We start from the raw sequence: 16,937 nt of genomic DNA, 5'->3' as shown, positions 1-16,937 counted from the left end.
TGCGTCTACTGTGTAACATATCAGTCCATTTTTCTTTTCTGATTCGTTCCGTCATTTTCCTTGTGCGCATCTTAAAGCGCAGGTTAGCATTCACTCTCTACTTTTAGCTAAAAGGGGCAGTTTCGGAAAGTTTTCCGGTAGCCTTTTTCTCTGCCCTGTCGGGGTGGTAGCCCGCATATGCTAATCAAATGTTTAATTAATTTTATTTAAAGCTAAACATACCTTATCTTCTCGTTGTTTTTAACTTTTTATAATACAAATTCTCAAAATCGTTTAATTTTGAATGTAAAAAATAAGTTAAAGTATTATATGAATCAATTCATCAAAAAAATTAATTGTAACCGAACATTTGTATTTTTTTTGCTCTATTTCAGAATTATAATTAAAACTAAAAATTTAAAAACTAGCTAAAATTAACCATTTTATTAGTTAAAATCATAAAAAAAAAATACTGAATTTTATCAAATTAGGCTATTTTAATTTAATTAATGAGTAATTATACAATGCAATGTTTATGAGGTCATTGGTATAACAAATTCAACGATTATTTGTAATATAAAAATATTTAACAATTAATAATACTGTCTTAATATCGCATATACTCTATGATTTATTGCAAAAATGACATGTCGCAACTCTTTAATTACCACCTCTATTGTTGAGAGATTCTTATCTAAATCCGGTTTTTTAAAAAATTCACGGACCAAATTATTTTTATACTAAAAACATCTTCTTCTTTTTTTAAATTTGGTAATCATTTTATTTTATGCTACAGTGTCACTTCACGAAATTATATATCAGCAGCAGCACTAGCACATATGATTAAACAAACTTTACTATAAAATTCTCATTTTCCATCAAACTAAAATAAAATTCTTCTCTTTTTGTTCCTCAGATATATCATATGTATGATACATAAGCTTATCATCTTCAATGGCAAAGAACACTGATACTGGTCTTAATTTGAAAGCTACCGAGTTAAGACTCGGTTTACCCGGCTCTGAATCGCCGGAAAGAGACAAAAATAGTAATGGCAACTCAGTAACTGATAACAGTAACAGCAGCAAGAGCTTCGTGTCTTCAGGAGCTAAACGAGGTTTTTCTGTTGCAATTCACGGCGGTTCTGGTTCTGGTAACTGGGTTTTCTCTGCTACTAATGGATCTGACCCGGCTTTTTCTGCTGTTAATGGGTTGGATTCGGTTCAGTCTCCTAAACCGGTTACTCAGGTTCAGATTCAGGAGAAGAAGAATCAAACTACACCTGCTTCTAAGTAAGTAACTCATTAGATTGAATGTTTTACCCCAATGCACTGATCGTGTCACGTAAATATTTACAGCAAGTCGATGACCATTTGCCGATAAAAATATTTTAATTATTATTTATTTTTTAAGCATAGCTAACGCATAATTAGTTTGTTGCACAAATTTATATTGAATAAGCTTCTTCTTTTTCTATTCAGTTTCTGCGTTTTATTTTTCAGTTTTGGGTCCCTGAAATTATTCCAGGATAGCAGAAATTTGAATTTTGGTATTTTGAATTATAGTGAAAAATATAAATTAAAAAAAATGTAACTATATTATTTCAGGGGATTGTCATATGTTAGTTAAGAGAAATTAATAAACCAAGCATAATCATATATTTTGTATTACATGGAGATAGAGTTGATTGAGTTGTTTTTCTAGCTGAAGTAGTCTGAAATAAGTTCTAACTTATTTTGTTTGTTTGATGAAGAGCACAAGTTGTGGGATGGCCGCCAATTCGCTCTTTCCGAAAGAACACAATGGCTGCTCAACCTCCGAAAAACGATGATGATGAAGCAGAAGCCAAGCTGATATCAGGATGCTTATATATTAAGGTTAGCATGGACGGTGCTCCTTATCTGAGGAAAGTCGATCTCAGAACATACAACAGCTATACGGAGCTCTCTTCAGGGCTCGAAAAGATGTTCAGCTGCTTTACTATCGGTAAATTCTCTTTATAGCACATCTCAACTCGTATTACAGCATAATTGCCAATATGATTCTAGCATTTTTCGTGATGCTTGTGATTTGATGAAGATGAAAAGGAACTTTATTTCCTCTGTTTATATTGAGGTAAGAACTCCCTTTTAGATGCGACGAGTTTAATCACAATTATTTTTGCAGTAACATACATGTGAACTTATTTGTAGCAAATTACGAAGATTCTGTTTTGGATCTATGCAAAGAAGGTCGATTTTAACTTGTACAAAAGCTTGTAGGCTAACGTCCTAATCTAAAGCAACGAAAAGCATAATTGATCGTTTGAATGTATATGAGAAGCTTTGAATTGGTATATGTATGCTCAGTTGCTTACAGATTAATGTTGCATATAAACATGTGTATTTATGTGACAACCTGCTCCTTTGTACTTCTCTGTCTGAGAAAGATTGCACAGGACATCAGGACACTCTATCTAAGGAAGTTATGTTGTGTTTGTAAATGATTAACTCAGGTCAATGTGACACTCATGGAGTTCCCAGCAGAGATGGATTGAGCGAGAGCCGGTTGATGGATCTTCTGCATGGTTCTGAATATGTACTCACTTACGAAGACAAAGATGATGACTGGATGCTTGTCGGCGACGTTCCTTGGAAGTAAGTCTGGTTTCCAACGTTCGTTTTTGCAATTTTTGTCTGCTGTCAAATCTACGTTGGGAAAATTAGTGATCATTTACCTGTATGAACAAGTTTATTTGCATTGTTTGATATCTGACAATTAGCCTTAATGAGATCACAAAATTTATCTTTTGTTTGATGTCTAGCATAATCAGTTCTCCCTAAATTAATATGCAAATTCTAATTGACTATTTGGCATGTGTCGGTATGGCTAATTTTCTCAATCAACAGTCCTTATCAAGATGGACCTTCTATGGAAACACTGTAGCCGTAGTTCCATCCCAGTATTTCTGTCCTACACTTTTAACCGACAAGAATTTTTTTGTACCGAAAATGAATTGATCCGAATGCTGTTTTCAACTTATTTCATTGCCATTATACTATTTTCTGGTAGCATTTTTTCGGCATGGTCTTACTGATCATAACTTCTTGTTGCAGGATGTTCACTGAAACTTGTAGGAGGCTGAGGATCATGAAAAGTTCCGAGGCAATTGGTCTTGGTATGTTCTATCAAATAAAGGGCAATGTACAGAAGTTGTAATGTATTAACTTGTTGAGCATAATGTAGTCATTTTTCTTGCAGCCCCAAGAGCGATGGAGAAGTGCAAAAGTCGTAACTAGCGAGCCATTGTCGTTACTGATGAGCCAAATCATCTCGCCGGGCAAATGATGGTAGACGGTTGTGCTATTTGATTGCTGAAAGCCTATAATGGATCTGAAAATTGGATCCTGTATTTCCTATTTGCTTATGTTATTAGATATATTGTATTGAGAAACGCTCTAATCTAGTAAGTAAGATGAAATATTGGAAAGCTGAGGCTTTATAGGTTTGTGTTCTTCCCCATATCTCTCATGTAATATTGATTTCTAGATTGGTCAAGGTTATATAATATTGTGAAACGTTTCGCCATGCATCGTAAACTAAAACTGGATAGGGGGAGTTTTTTTTCTTTTGTTTCTTAATTGCTTTCTTTTTCGAGTAAAGCATATCCTCATCCAAAACTTATGAGTCAGACTCGTATAAATTAAATTTAGTTTATAACTTAATTCATAACTCTTCAAAATAAGATCAATTATAATGATGTTGTGTTAAAAGCAAATGTGAAGATATATATTGTTATTTCTTATTTATATTAATTTCAATATTTCTGTATTTTTAGGTTTAATATCTTATATCAATTGTAGCATTTCGTGTTTAATATGTAACGATTGTTTTTTACGGACTTCGAAAACACAAGAGTTGATATAATTAATTTTATTTTAAAGAGTTATGTGCTAAATTAATAAAACAAAACAAATTTAATTTATTTGAATATGTCTCACAAATCCAAGAACCGGACAAAGGTGGTTAAAAGACACATGGGGCTAGTAAGGATTGATTGATAAGAAATTTGAGAGAGATATATATTTCCACTAAGACATGTATATGCGTTTCTTGTCTAAAATGGCCACCCACATCTAATCAATAACTACTACTCTTCTTAGGTTTCTATTTATTTTGCTATAATTGCTAATGAGAACAACAATTTATGGATGCCTAATGTAAAATTGTGATTGGCTCTCTCTTTTATATGAGAATCCAACCAAATTGAATAATTGAACTAATCTAATAAATTTGATTCAATGTGATATACTTATACAATAAAATCAAAGCTCTCTAGTGCATTTCGGAGGTCTTGGTCTTGAGCCTCAGTCGGTGGTTTGAAAACAACTTAAAATATGAAAACATAATTATTAACACTAACGGCTAACGTAATTATATTTTATCTCTTTCAACAAAAAATCGAAGCTTTTGATTTTATTGTTACAAATTAAAGAATATCAGATTATGATGAAGGAAGAAAAATCGAGAGATTGTCATCGAAAATTATTTAAATGAAAGAACATTTTGATACTTATTAAAGAAAGAATAAAAGGTCAACGCGGCTTTTAAACTTGTATAATGGGTCAAATAGGTACATTTTAATTCTTTTGGGTCCATCAAGTCACTAAAGTTGTGTTTTCGGATCAAATAAGTTATTTTTAATGTTATGAGTCAATTAAATCCCAAACTCTCTTAATTTAAATTAAATAACTCCAAAATTATATACCTCGAACATGGATATATTTGACCCCAAATACAAATTTGGAAACCTAATTGACTAAAGTAATATATTAAACCCGAATACATAAATTTAAAATCTAATTAAAACAAAAAAGTTAAGATGTACTTATTTTACACCGAGATATAAATTTGAGGACCGCGTCCACTTTTTGTTCGTTAAAAGAACAAAAAGGATACTTTTGCAATTAACCATTTAACCATTTAAACCCCGCACTGTAGCCCCAAAACCCAATAGTTATTTACGAAAGCGCCATAGTTTCTCATCAGCCGTCTCCTTTGCAGTAGAAAGGTAAACTTTTCTCCGTTAGGGTTTTTGAAATCTCTCATATACTGTTATCAATTAGGGTTTACTCATCTCAATTTCCTTTCGTCTTCGAACTGATTAGGGTTACGTTGTTCATCCTCGGCAATTCATCGTTAGCCATTTACCAGTATTTTGCCGTTGTAATTGCATAAGGAGAAAAAAAATCAATAATTACTTCTGCAAGAACATTTGTTTTTTTATGCTGCAAATGCTTGAATTGTCTGTTTTGTGTTATGATAATCGACAGACATGGTTTATTTTTTATTTTTTTTTGCAGTGAAAGATTAAAAATGACTTTATCAGAAGATGAAACTAAGAGGCTGCACAGAATAATGAAAACAGTGCTGCAAATGCTTAAAGATAGGGGCTATTTGGTTACGGATGCTGAAATTAATATGACGAGGCGGCAGTTTATCGATAAATATGGCGACAACATGAAGAGGGAGGATCTTACCATGAATAAATCTAAGCGTGACGGCACTGATTCGGTAACTTTTTTATGAAATAGTTTAACCAAATTTTATTGATGTTGTATTGTTTATGCCTCCTGTAATGTGCTTTTCCTAGGAAAAATTCAGTTTTTTGTGCTCATTTTTTGTTGTTGATGGTGGATTATGTGCTGTGAAAATGACATTGTTTGTTTTCTTGCTTAGGCATGCCTTTTTGAGAGTCGTGTAATCGCCCTCATTCTTTTGTTCTTTGCTGTAATTGAAGTGTTTTAGTAGGATTTAATGAATGATTTAGTCATTTAAGCTAGTGTTAATTTGGCTGCTACTAGCCCCCTTATTTCCTTTTAGCATAATGACCAGAGATTAAGTGTTCCAATTTACAAGCACTTCATGTACATTTTGTATTTAAAATAGGATTGCATTGTTATTTTATGTGTGTTCTATGTTATTATCTATTAGCATAGAGAACAAGAAAGAAATTCATGCATGTCTCAACCCCATAGGAAAAATAGAACTAAATTGATCTGTTTCTCGTTTAGTTTATAGACAATATGCAATACTTGACCCTTTTTGGTGTTGAGACAATGTACTGGATTTTTTTTATATACTTGATTTGCTGATCACCTTGGTGCTTATTTTGTACCAGATTTATGTATTCTTTCCTGATGAACCGAAAGTTGGTGTTAAGACAATGAAGACTTATACCAATCTTATGAAGAATGAAAATGTTTTCAGGGCCATCTTGGCTGTTCAACAGAATCTGACGCCATTTGCTCGGACATGCATCGCAGAGATATCTTCAAAATTCCACTTGGAAGTTTTCCAGGTAAATTTAGCTGGTTAACTACCATATGAAGCCGCACAAGAAATTATTAATGTTTCATGGGACCAAACACGATGCTTAGTTTTTCATCATCATAACTGCCCATCAAAGTTTTGAGTAGTTGAGGACCACAGTTTGTTTTTGTTATCAAGTCATAGAGAGGCATTAGTCTTTTAGTCAATTGCCAATACCTTATGGCTTGTCGTAGGATCATATTTTTCTCACTCAATGAAAATTTAATTTGTAAGTCGTTGGTTGACGAGTTTGAATTAACAAGAGCAGTTTTAGCAATTGGTTCTCACCTTTTCAAAAGGCAAGGTGAGCTTTGCTCAATGGTTATGCAGGTTATAAGAAGCAATTATCAAAAGATCAGTTGTATGGTCACACAATATTGAGTTCCCTGGCTACTGGTCATTTCTTTGTGAATCCTTTAATTTAAGAATGTGGCATGTGTTAACTTCCTTTCCTTTATTATTTTTATATATAAACTTAATCTTAGAAAGGTTATTGCTTCATTGATACAGGAGGCAGAGCTGTTGGTTAACATTAAAGAGCATGTTCTTGTACCCGAGCACCAGGTGCTTTCAAATGAAGAAAAGAAGACATTGTTGGAGAGATACACTGTGAAAGAAACACAGGTAAGGGAAATCTTATTATTGCATTCTCATAAAATAATTGATTTATGCTACATTTTTTATCCTCATTTCCATTATCGTGTAGATTTGGGGGATTGTTTGTGTACGTATTTGTGATACGGAAGGAGCTAAATGCTTCAATTGATCAATTTTTTCAATTACAATTTATATGTATGTTCAGCGCATTAAGATGCAAATGCAATCCGATTCTGAAACTTGGGATATTGTGGTTGCAAATGCATATTTTCTGTTCGATTTTATAATGTTACTGATGTAATTATTGGTAAATTATTATTGTGCAGTTGCCTCGTATTCAGATTACTGATCCTATCGCTAGGTATTATGGGTTGAAGCGTGGACAAGTTGTGAAGATCATCAGGCCAAGTGAGACTGCAGGACGATATGTTACTTACCGATATGTTGTATAAATACTTCATAATATTACTTTCTTATGCGTAAGATTTAGTTGAATGTTGTACTCTATTCATGATTTTGGCAAGCGCAACCTCAAAAAGATGGGAATTTGGCCCTTCTAAATGTTGAGAGATCCGATGGCTTTGGTGCAAAAATGCATTTGGCCTCAAAGATCTGCATGATCCATTGATGTTCTGTACTTCCTTGTGTATACTGCCAGCTTTTGTGGACTCTATTTCTTTAAAATTTCCAATGATATAAGCCATTTTTTGTCCCTTAAAGCTTCTAATTTTGACCCCTAATCTTATTTTCATTTGGTATAAGTATGTAATAAATTATAACCCATAAAATTGATAATATTCACTATACAGAGATAGACATTATTTTCAAATCATAATAGTTTATGTAACCTGTCAATATGACCAGTTATATTTACAATTAATGATACACTGATATATATTGAAGTTGCACAATATTTAGGTTCAATAATATACAATTTTCGGAAAGTATATTTTACGGAAAATTAATTACTGAGGAAATTAATATGGAAGAATTAATATTTTCATTACTTCATTTCGTTTTTAATTAATGAAAATTTAAAGACAATATTATTCTTAATAATTAAATTGGCAAATTAAATATAGGGATATAATAGTAGTTTGATCAATTTAACTAGGGAGTAGAACTTACTTAGGTTTTGTTAGGGAAGTTTCCCTAGTCATATAACTTCCCGGAAAGTAGATCGGCAAAAATCAAGCGAGAAAGAAATGTTATTTCCTGAGAAGTTAGACTTCTTTAGTGAACTTACACCCAATCAAGTGAGGCGTAATTAAAAATAATTATGAACCACTTTTAGTCCGATTAACTGGAATTCAGACAGACTATTAAATTGTTTTTTAAATATAAAAATAAAAAATACAGAAAATTGATTAATGAATTACTAAAATATGAAATAACAAAAAATTGAATATATATTGTGTGATTTAATAGAATTAATAATTGTTTAATTAATTATGAATCTGTAAAGAGCTAAAATTAAATTAAAAAAATCAGGTATATCCACCATGATTGTGATTCATTCCGAGTCTCCGACTGATAAGCCTCGTTTTTTTTAGGAATCATTAGGGCTGTGTTAAGAAAATAAATTAAAGAAAAATTCCAAACACTTTGAATCTCTTATCCTGGTGTTTGGTGAAAGAGAAAACGAAAGAAAATGAAGCTGAAGCAATTAGAAAGCATGTTAGGAGAACTTGAACAATTCTCCAATCCAAAGGTCTTTTATTCATTTATTTATTTTTTTCGCTACGTTTTTTAAACTTCAATCAGAGTTTAAAATGATTGAATTTGCAGATAGAGCTGGAGCAGTACCCAACTGGACCTCACATTGCTTCTCGAATGCTTTACACTGTACGTATTGTGTTCTTTGAATTCTTCTACATAATGTTGGGTAAACTGTCTAAAACTGTTTAATTATTTGGTGGCTGACATGATTTGTAATGGAGCAGGCAGAGAATTCGTTTGGTGATGTGAGCAACAAGGTTGTGGCCGATTTCGGCTGCGGCTGTGGCACATTGGGTGCTGCGGCTGCTCTTCTGGGTGCGGAGTAAGTCGCGGTTTATTCCTGCATTTTTAGAGCCAGTCGTCTTGATTGAGCATTCTCTATGCGTGCTAAATGGTTGTTTTTGAGTAATTGATCTCATTGATTATTTTGATTTCTCATAACTGTGGATCAGACAGGTTTTTTGCATTGATATTGATTCGGAATCTCTTGAGTTAGCGTCTCTGAATGCGGAGGAGCTTGAGGTAGTTTGTCTCTCTTCATTTTCAATGCTCTTGTGATTTTTATGGCATTTTCTGGCCTTGTAAAATATATGTGCTAACGAGGGAGAGACTGTTATAAAGAGCAAGGTCCGAGTGCTTACATGTGTGTTTTGGTGTCTGTGTGTGCGGATATGGATTCTAGAGCTTTTTTTTTCTTTTCTATATGTTATGTGATTTGATATTTTTTGTTTAATTGATGTATAATACCCTGTTAAATAATGAATCTGCAGTTGGACATAAATTTTATACAATGTGACATCAGGAACTTAGGATGGAGAGGTAACAAAATGAGCGGAACTTTTCAATTTTTTTTCTTCCACCTTAGTGGACGGGAAAAAAAATGCATTTTTTAACTTTGTTTCCGAAGTATCGCAGTTTTTTTCTCTAATGAATTCTCTGCACCTTATTGTTTGATGATTGTGCTTTTCTCATTCAGGTCCTATTGTTGACACTGTTGTGATGAATCCTCCATTTGGAACCCGGAAAAAAGGTGCTGACATGGACTTTCTTTCTATGGCTTTAAAGGTAAAAATGGAGGCAGCTTTCTTTTATTTTTTTACGATTTAGTTTTATTTTTGGTTGAGAGAAAATTGTTATTACATTCAATACGTTCCACCTTTTATTTTGGAGATAGGTTGCTTCTCAGGCAGTTTATTCTTTGCATAAGACCTCAACAAGAGAGGTATGTTGTTTTGCTTCGATGTGCTTACCAGTTTCAACTGACCCTTACTACTAGCAATTAGCTTGATTTATATTGTTTCAATAAATAAATCCGTAATATAGTTAACATTTCTGGTCGAGACAAATTTCGTTTAGGACTTGAATGAAAAATTAGTGCATCTGGAGTATGTAGTAAAATTATTTTGCTTCTCGATAATAATACATTACGCTATGGCATACTGTGACTAAAAGGCACGTTTTCATTTTTCCATCGCAGCATGTGAAAAAAGCAGCTTTACGAGACTTAGGGGCCAGTAGTGCGGATGTTTTATGCGAGGTATATAAGGCGATTCTTAGCCATTCTACAATCCATTGTCTAATCTAGTTTTATAACGTGTTGACTGAGTCATGTTTTACGTTTGGTATGCTGTACTTCAGCTTCGGTACGATGTACCACAACTATACAAGTTTCATAAGAAGAAGGACGTGGATATCGCTGTAGACCTCTGGCGTTTTGTACCCAAGAGCAGAGGAAAAAAGAGCATTTAAAACTGAATTTAACTTCTGTTTGGTCAAAATGTGAAAAATACACTGGAATATATGCATCAACAACAATTGATGAGAAAATTGTTATCTTCCCTTTTCATTTCATACATCAGAAGATCCCTGCTAGCAGTTTGTTCCCAAGTCACTCATGGCTTGTATATTTTTAGGTAAATGGGGAAAAAATATAGTTGCAGTTTAGTAATTATGGTTACTAGGGCCTGTGAGTTGTTAGTGCGTTCCAAGAGTGAAATTCAACGGAAAACAGGCTGAGGAATAAAAGTAAACGCTTTTCGTTCAAATTCAACCGTTTTAAGTTTTCAAAATGAGATTTTTTAGGTTTAGAATGTTTTATTATGGTTTTTAATAATTTTCTTAAATTTGTAAAATTTAAATTTACAAGTAATTAGGGTTTTATGTGTTATAATTTTAGTATAAATTGTAAATTTTTGTCCAATTGAAGTAATTTTTAATTAATTACTTTGAGAGAATTTTTCTATTTCTGTTTTAGTTTTGCTATTCTCTATGATCAAAAAATACTTATATTTACAATCTCAATGCGCAAGTGAGTTGATAAGACACTTTTTTTAAATGAGATAGTATTCATATATGTAGTCATTTAAAACTTGAAACTAGAGCGGTTCTAACAGTGTTTATGTTCTTTTTTATTATTAAAACTCTCGCATGAACCGCATAAAATGGTAAATTAGCATTGCATTTTTTGGAAATAATCCCATAAATTTCTCTGTTGAGTTCCATATCCATATTACAAAAAATAATTTATGTGATGTTTATCTTCTCATCTTACAAAACGTAGAAGCCAAAAGAACTTGAGCAATTACAATTATGAGGTAAAGCTACAAAAGTAGAAGATAAAGAAAAGGAAGCTCACTTACAATGAACAAAATTATCAACTCATTCTGTCGTCCAAAATTAGTTCAACTGACATTTAAATGTTTCTTTTCTGTGTACTATGCTTCAGTTTTTGGTTTTGCATCTTCAACGTTCTCCCCGAGGGTAAATCGAACGAATCTTCGGACTTTTATGTTCTCCCCAATAGCAGCAACACTCTGTTTCACTAAATCTTTCACCAGAATGCTGTCATCTTTGATGTAAGGTTGCTCTAAAAGAGCAAGCTCTCCGAGTCTCTTTGAGATTCTTCCATCCACGATCTTCTCTCGTATGTTCTCGGGTTTTGACGCGAGGTCTTCTCTCTGCATCTCGAGCTCCTTTTCCTTTTTCACAAAGCTCTCGGAGATTTCATCGACGGACACAAACTGCACCTGCGGACAAGCCACGACTTGCATTGCTAAATCATTAACCAATTCCTTAAACTTTTCACTTCTGCCCACAAAGTCGGTTTCGCAGTTGACTTCAATCAGTACTCCAATGCGGGAATCGTGAATGTAGGACCCGATTCGGCCTTCAGCTGCAATCCGACTAGATTTTTTGTCAGCGGCTGCGAGACCTTTCTTTCTGAGATATTCCTGAGCCTTCTCAAGATCTCCTCCAGTTTCCGACAAAGCTTTCTTGCAGTCCATCATCCCAGCTCCTGATTCTTCTCTCAGTTGTTTAACAAGTGCAGCAGAAATTGCTACTGCAGCTGGCCTGAAAAAAGAAGTGTAATGGCAGATTTAAAACTTCCAAATATCTTCAAAATTCTCGACCTTGAGGCCAAGCATGTTAAAGACAGAAAATGAGATTCTTACAGCAAATATTCATACCCAAGTTGTGTTCACTAGATACTGTTTGTATTGGTCATACTCAATTTTGATAAACTAAATAATAAAGAACAATTAGGGTTGTGTAAAACCCGAGCCAAATCTAATAACCAAACCGAACTGACAAATTCAGTTGATTGTATAATTTTTTTTTTTGGCTTTTCTGTTTGGTTCGGTTGTGGATATAAAACAAATTTCGTTCAATTTTTAGTATAAATTGAACCTGAGAGATCAAACCGAACTGGCAGGTTCAATTGGTTCTGTTTGAAATATTTTATATCCTTGTAAATTCTGTTCGAATTTGAAAAAAAAAAAAACAAAATTGTCATTGCCTGTTATGCATCTCACTTACTTCTCAGCAGGTTCATTTGTTTCTGCTGAAGCTGGCTGCTCTTTTGCTGGTGCTGTAACGGGCTTAGCTGTAGTTTGAGCAGCAACCTCAGCGGCAAAATCCTGACTTCTTTTCTCCAAGCCCTCGCCAAGATTGAAGCGAACAAACCTCTTCACTTTAATATTTTCTCCAATTGTCGCAATTGTTTGTTTCACCATATCCTTTACAACAATCTTATCGTTTTTAATGAATGGTTGTTCCAGCAATGCCAGCTCATCGAGTCTCTTCTTGATTCGTCCCTCCACAATCTTTGATCGAATCTGCTCTGGTTTTGACATAAGATCTTCCTTCTGCATCTCAATTTCTTTTTCCTTGTTCACAAGCTCTTCAGGAACGTCTTCAGTAACAAGATACTGTACTTGCGGGCAAGCAGCCACCTGCATTGCTATATCGTCGACCAACTCCTTGAATATTTCTCCCCGGGAGACAAAATCTGTTTCACAGTTCACCTCTACCAGAACACCGATCCTGCTATCGTGAATGTAAGAGCCGATTCTTCCTTCAGCTGTCTTTCTGCTGGCTTTCTTATCTGCGCTAGCTAATCCTTTCTTTCGGAGAAATTCTTGAGCTTTAACTATGTCCCCTCCAGCTTCTGAGAGGGCTTTTTTGCAATCCATCATTCCTGCTCCGGATTCTTCACGAAGCTGCTTCACCAGAGCTGGTGATATGGTAGCTGTAAATAAGAAGAATCTAAATATGTCAATCCAAAATGCAACATCCTCGAATTATTGAGAAACATTGGATTAAATTTCGTGAATATGTGAAGTTTGATCCAAATCCACAGCAAGACAAAGATCATAAACATGGAAAAGGTAGAAACCTTTCGCACTCTCATCTGTGGAAGGACTATCACTTTGTCCATTTACGTTTGTGATACTGTCGCTTTGCTCAAGGGCCGGTTCCACATTTCCATTCTTTTCAACTTGTATGGCAGAAGGAATTTCAGCTTCTGCAGCAGAGGCCTGAGTCTCTACTTCATCCTTGGCAGAAGGAATTTCAGCTTCTGCAGCAGAGGCCTGAGTCTCTACTTCATCCTTGGCAGAAGGAATTTCAGCTTCTGCAGCAGAGGTCTGAGTCTCTACTTCATCCTTGGTGCTTTCAACTAGGTTTTCAATTACTTGTCCGTCATCCTGAGTTTCTGACGATGTGGCGACCACGTCTGTGCTACCAGATGTCTCAGAAGTTTTATCACTCTCCTCTGTCATATAATCAAATCCTTAGCGTGAGAGATTTATTAGGTGTGACATGTAAGACCATAGTAAACTAAAAAGATCTTAGAAAATTACTTGCTATTAGAGCATTGGTCTCTGTCTCAAAATATTTGAATGAATCTTTCTCTTATTGTGTTGAAATTAGATATAAAATATTTATTCTTTATAATAATTCAAGACAGTTATGCAGAAAGTTAACTTTCAAGTGATCACCTTTAGCTTCCTGTGGAGGAGAAACATCTGCTTTCTCCTCTGAGCCAGTAATGCTGCCATTTTCATCAGGAATTGTTGCTTCCGTGTTTTCATTTTCAGTCGGCGCAAAAGAAGAAGTTTCAGGTATCTGTGTTTGTTCTCCATCATTTGTTACGGCATCAGCAAAAGGACTCGCTATAGCTTCTTCACCAACAGGACTTGTAGGAGATACAATTTCACTACTTATTTCACCAGATTCAGCCCCTTTAAGATCTGAAATTCCAGAACTTTCCTCCGCCAGTTCTTCACTCTGAACTTCTCCGTCATTTGTTACGGCATCAGCAAGCGGACTCTCTATAACTTCTTCACCAACAGGACTTGTAGGAGATACAATTTCACTACTTATTTCACCAGATTCAGCCCCTTTAAGATCTGAAATTCCAGAACTTTCCTCCGCCTGTTCTTCACTCTGAACGGCATCTTCGACAATTTGTGACGAGCTAGACTCTATGCTTTCTGGACCCTGATCATCACCAGCAACGCTTGGTTCGACATCCACCTCTTTCGATGACATATCTTCCTCCTCAACTTCTCCGACCACTGTAGAAACATCACTGACTGATCCCACATCACTGCTTGAAGGCTGGTCTTGAACCTCTGGTACGTCAGAGATAGTTTCAATTTGTTTTTCCTGCTCTTCTACTTCCACTGGGGTCTTGGATTCCACTGCCACCTTTCCCATTTGCTCCCTCGCATCCAAAAATGAAGCAATATCCTTGTTCTTACGGAAAGCTAGTAAAAATGGATTTGTCGCAGAATGTACAACCCCTTGGAAAACCGCCGCATTCGACTCCTTTTCTTCTTTCTTCATGGTCAAGGTAACCTGTCCCCTTGAAATACGCAATACCTTGACACTAACTTCCTGACCGATCTCCAGTGTAGCGTCTCCCATCATGGATTGAATTCCACCATCATATTCTTCTGATTGCGGCAGAAATCCCTCGCCACCCTCAGGAAGAGTTATGAAAGAACCGGATCTGGTTAAATTCTTGACTGTGCCCCCCAGTTCCTGCCCGATAACAAACTTGGAGGTTTTACTATCATCTCTTCTCTGACCGGATTTTGGTGCATTTCTTCTAGCAGGCCTTGGCTTGCCTCTGCTGGCAGTGGTGGGATCATCATTCTGCTGCTGCACCTTATTGGGATCATCATCGTCACGCATAGTCAGAGAAATACGCCCTGTCTCACTGTTTGCTTCAACTAATCTCACGGTCACCTCTTGGCCGACAGATACAACACTTGCCACATCCTTAACAAAGCTGTTGCTTAACTTGGAAACATGTACAAGACCATCTGTGAAAGCTCCAAAATCAACAAAAGCACCAAACGGCTGGACTGATCTCACTTTTCCGGTAAAAGATGCTCCAGGAATCAGGTCCTCGTTCTTTACTGGCGGCATTTCACTTTTCCTACCAGGTCTTGAACGCTTTACTTGAGCTGGAGCACGATTTGTGTCCGACTTGATGGAAGACTTTTCAATTGGTTCAACTGCATCCGCCGGACCATCCGAGGTTTCACCAGAATTCTCATCAGCGACAGGTAACTCCGGCTCCTTTACTACTACATCAGTATCAGTCCCTGTGGCTGATACAACACGCAATCCAGCTCTATGAAGCCAACCATAATCCCTTCTATATTTCGGGAAGAATCCAACAGACGTCGGAAGAGCTAATACATGTCTCTGCGAGGATATTAAACGATTTGATGATTTCCTCGGAAAACAGCTCCTTGTAAGATGATTATGCTTTTTCACTGTAAAGGCAGCTCCCGGTATAAGCGATATATTGCTCGTAGAACATGGAACTATAGTTGTCATGCTTACGAGAGTCTAACAACGGAGGCTGCAATTAGAACAAACTCTTCATCCCAGTCTTCACCTGTTCACAGCATAAACACAAAACATCAGAGTAAGTAAGTTTTTGCTCACATTAAAAATCAAAATGCATAAAGGAAATTAAAAAAAAGGCAAATTTAGCTGAACAAGGAACAACTTTTCGCAATCATCATGAGCATATCTACAATTAACATATCCCGGAAAGTTTACGAAATTGAGAAAAACATCAAATGCCAATATCTGAAACAATGAATTTCAAGAAAATTAACCACCTCAACTATATAAACTTTTGAAGTTCATATTCAGCTAGAATAGTGTACTATCCAAATTTATGCAAATTATATATTGCACTACACAAAAATCTCAATTTATCAATTAAACACACTTCTCATAATTCAAATTGAAGCAATGCTCAAGAATTATTTCTTTAAAGCTGCAAAAAAAGTCTACAAAATTCACTGAACAACAAGGAAAAATTCAAACTTCAAGAACCTTAACAGACATGAAAAGCACACAAAAAAAACCCAAGTAACATGAAATTATATAAAATTTACAGAATTGAAGACAGCCCAGTAAACCAAATTCAAAGAAAAAACAGAAAAAAATACCTGAAAAATGTATAATTGAAAATAATCCAAGAAAACAGAGAGAGTGGGTAGTGAAGAGTGAGTGAAATGAAAGGCGTGGCTTTAAATAATTCTTATCTTATGACTCTGGATTTTAGCTTCATAATCCATTCCCATTTTTCTTACAGAAACAAAACAATCAATGGATTGTCGGCTCGGCTTCGCTGCTTGGCTTCCAGTTATCAGCTTGTCCGTCAGCTGATTTAGCCGAGCTGGTATTTATCTCTCTGGATTAATGATGGGCCTTTGAATTGAAAGGATGCTTCACTGGACTTGATTTTAGGCCCGTTTTATTTCTTATATGGGCCTGTTATAATTAATAGGTTAATTCGGTTAAACTATAACATAATTGTAGGGGTGAGCATGGTTCGGTTTGTTTCGGTTTAATTTAGTAAACTCCAAAACAAAACCATATTTTAAAGAAAAATATAAAAACCAAACCACGCCAAATATTTATGTCAAATTCCGGTTCGGTTAACCAAACTTTAGCATCGGTTTCGGTTTGGTTTGATT

The 16,937-nt window shown here is 35.2% G+C and overlaps 4 protein-coding genes across 6 annotated transcripts; 3 read left to right on the top strand and 1 right to left on the bottom strand.

The window, feature by feature from the left end:
* Window positions 1–813: 813 nt before the first annotated feature.
* On the top strand, window positions 814–3,546 carry LOC126670132 (auxin-responsive protein IAA27). 2 transcript variants are annotated; one of them, XM_050363797.2, is made up of 5 exons: window positions 816–1,271; window positions 1,733–1,965; window positions 2,474–2,615; window positions 3,075–3,136; window positions 3,220–3,546. In XM_050363797.2, exons 1-5 carry the CDS (start codon window positions 934–936, stop codon window positions 3,255–3,257), a joined length of 813 nt encoding a protein of 270 aa, XP_050219754.1. In that variant the 5' UTR covers window positions 816–933; the 3' UTR covers window positions 3,258–3,546. The 2 variants fall into 2 exon arrangements, with proteins under 2 accessions (XP_050219753.1, XP_050219754.1); XM_050363796.1 differs by lacking the exon at window positions 3,220–3,546 and having other exon boundaries at window positions 814–1,271; window positions 3,075–3,213.
* Window positions 3,547–4,922: 1,376 nt separating this feature from the next.
* Window positions 4,923–7,640, top strand: LOC126666675 (DNA-directed RNA polymerases II and IV subunit 5A-like). 2 transcript variants are annotated; one of them, XM_050359514.2, is made up of 5 exons: window positions 4,923–5,029; window positions 5,322–5,532; window positions 6,140–6,319; window positions 6,841–6,954; window positions 7,254–7,640. In XM_050359514.2, the coding sequence occupies exons 2-5, from the start codon at window positions 5,335–5,337 to the stop codon at window positions 7,377–7,379; spliced, it is 618 nt and encodes a 205-aa protein (XP_050215471.1). In that variant the 5' UTR covers window positions 4,923–5,029; window positions 5,322–5,334; the 3' UTR covers window positions 7,380–7,640. The 2 variants fall into 2 exon arrangements, with proteins under 2 accessions (XP_050215471.1, XP_050215472.1); XM_050359515.2 differs by lacking the exon at window positions 4,923–5,029 and adding an exon at window positions 5,063–5,156.
* Window positions 7,641–8,420: 780 nt separating this feature from the next.
* Window positions 8,421–10,537, top strand: LOC126666942 (uncharacterized). The gene is made up of 9 exons (XM_050359871.2): window positions 8,421–8,638; window positions 8,716–8,772; window positions 8,871–8,968; window positions 9,099–9,168; window positions 9,417–9,465; window positions 9,623–9,711; window positions 9,821–9,868; window positions 10,124–10,183; window positions 10,285–10,537. Exons 1-9 carry the CDS (start codon window positions 8,579–8,581, stop codon window positions 10,393–10,395), a joined length of 642 nt encoding a protein of 213 aa, XP_050215828.1. The 5' UTR covers window positions 8,421–8,578; the 3' UTR covers window positions 10,396–10,537.
* Window positions 10,538–11,205: 668 nt separating this feature from the next.
* Window positions 11,206–16,516, bottom strand: LOC126670517 (polyprotein of EF-Ts, chloroplastic). Its single transcript, XM_050364268.2, has 5 exons — window positions 16,407–16,516; window positions 13,926–15,841; window positions 13,322–13,699; window positions 12,463–13,174; window positions 11,206–11,997 (listed from the first exon to the last, which is right to left on the bottom strand). Exons 2-5 carry the CDS (start codon window positions 15,778–15,780, stop codon window positions 11,361–11,363), a joined length of 3,582 nt encoding a protein of 1,193 aa, XP_050220225.1. The 5' UTR covers window positions 15,781–15,841; window positions 16,407–16,516; the 3' UTR covers window positions 11,206–11,360.
* Between the last annotated feature and the right edge of the window lie 421 nt (window positions 16,517–16,937).

The sequence above is a fragment of the Mercurialis annua genome, linkage group LG2, assembly GCF_937616625.2.
Source record: "Mercurialis annua linkage group LG2, ddMerAnnu1.2, whole genome shotgun sequence".
Taxonomy (NCBI): Eukaryota; Viridiplantae; Streptophyta; class Magnoliopsida; order Malpighiales; family Euphorbiaceae; genus Mercurialis; species Mercurialis annua.
The sequence above is the reverse complement of the archived record's forward strand: the minus strand, read 5'-3'. Positions and strand labels throughout refer to the sequence as shown.

What these genes read in the sequence shown, in the direction of transcription:
- LOC126670132 (XM_050363796.1), top strand. Translation starts at nt 934, where the DNA reads ATGGCAAAGAACACTGATACTGGTCTTAATTTGAAAGCTACCGAGTTA. An exon ending in CAAACTACACCTGCTTCTAA is followed by an intron (nt 1,272 to 1,732) that starts GTAAGTAACTCA and finishes TGTTTGATGAAG; the next exon opens with AGCACAAGTTGTGGGATGGC. An exon ending in GTTCAGCTGCTTTACTATCG is followed by an intron (nt 1,966 to 2,473) that starts GTAAATTCTCTT and finishes TGATTAACTCAG; the next exon opens with GTCAATGTGACACTCATGGA.
- LOC126666675 (XM_050359514.2), top strand. Translation starts at nt 5,335, where the DNA reads ATGACTTTATCAGAAGATGAAACTAAGAGGCTGCACAGAATAATGAAA. An exon ending in TCCACTTGGAAGTTTTCCAG is followed by an intron (nt 6,320 to 6,840) that starts GTAAATTTAGCT and finishes TCATTGATACAG; the next exon opens with GAGGCAGAGCTGTTGGTTAA. An exon ending in ACACTGTGAAAGAAACACAG is followed by an intron (nt 6,955 to 7,253) that starts GTAAGGGAAATC and finishes ATTATTGTGCAG; the next exon opens with TTGCCTCGTATTCAGATTAC.
- LOC126666942 (XM_050359871.2), top strand. Translation starts at nt 8,579, where the DNA reads ATGAAGCTGAAGCAATTAGAAAGCATGTTAGGAGAACTTGAACAATTC. An exon ending in ATAAGACCTCAACAAGAGAG is followed by an intron (nt 9,869 to 10,123) that starts GTATGTTGTTTT and finishes TTTCCATCGCAG; the next exon opens with CATGTGAAAAAAGCAGCTTT. An exon ending in GTGCGGATGTTTTATGCGAG is followed by an intron (nt 10,184 to 10,284) that starts GTATATAAGGCG and finishes GCTGTACTTCAG; the next exon opens with CTTCGGTACGATGTACCACA.
- LOC126670517 (XM_050364268.2), bottom strand. Translation starts at nt 15,780, where the DNA reads ATGACAACTATAGTTCCATGTTCTACGAGCAATATATCGCTTATACCG. An exon ending in TCCTCCACAGGAAGCTAAAG is followed by an intron (nt 13,700 to 13,925) that starts GTGATCACTTGA and finishes ATTATATGACAG; the next exon opens with AGGAGAGTGATAAAACTTCT. An exon ending in CACAGATGAGAGTGCGAAAG is followed by an intron (nt 13,175 to 13,321) that starts GTTTCTACCTTT and finishes TCTTATTTACAG; the next exon opens with CTACCATATCACCAGCTCTG.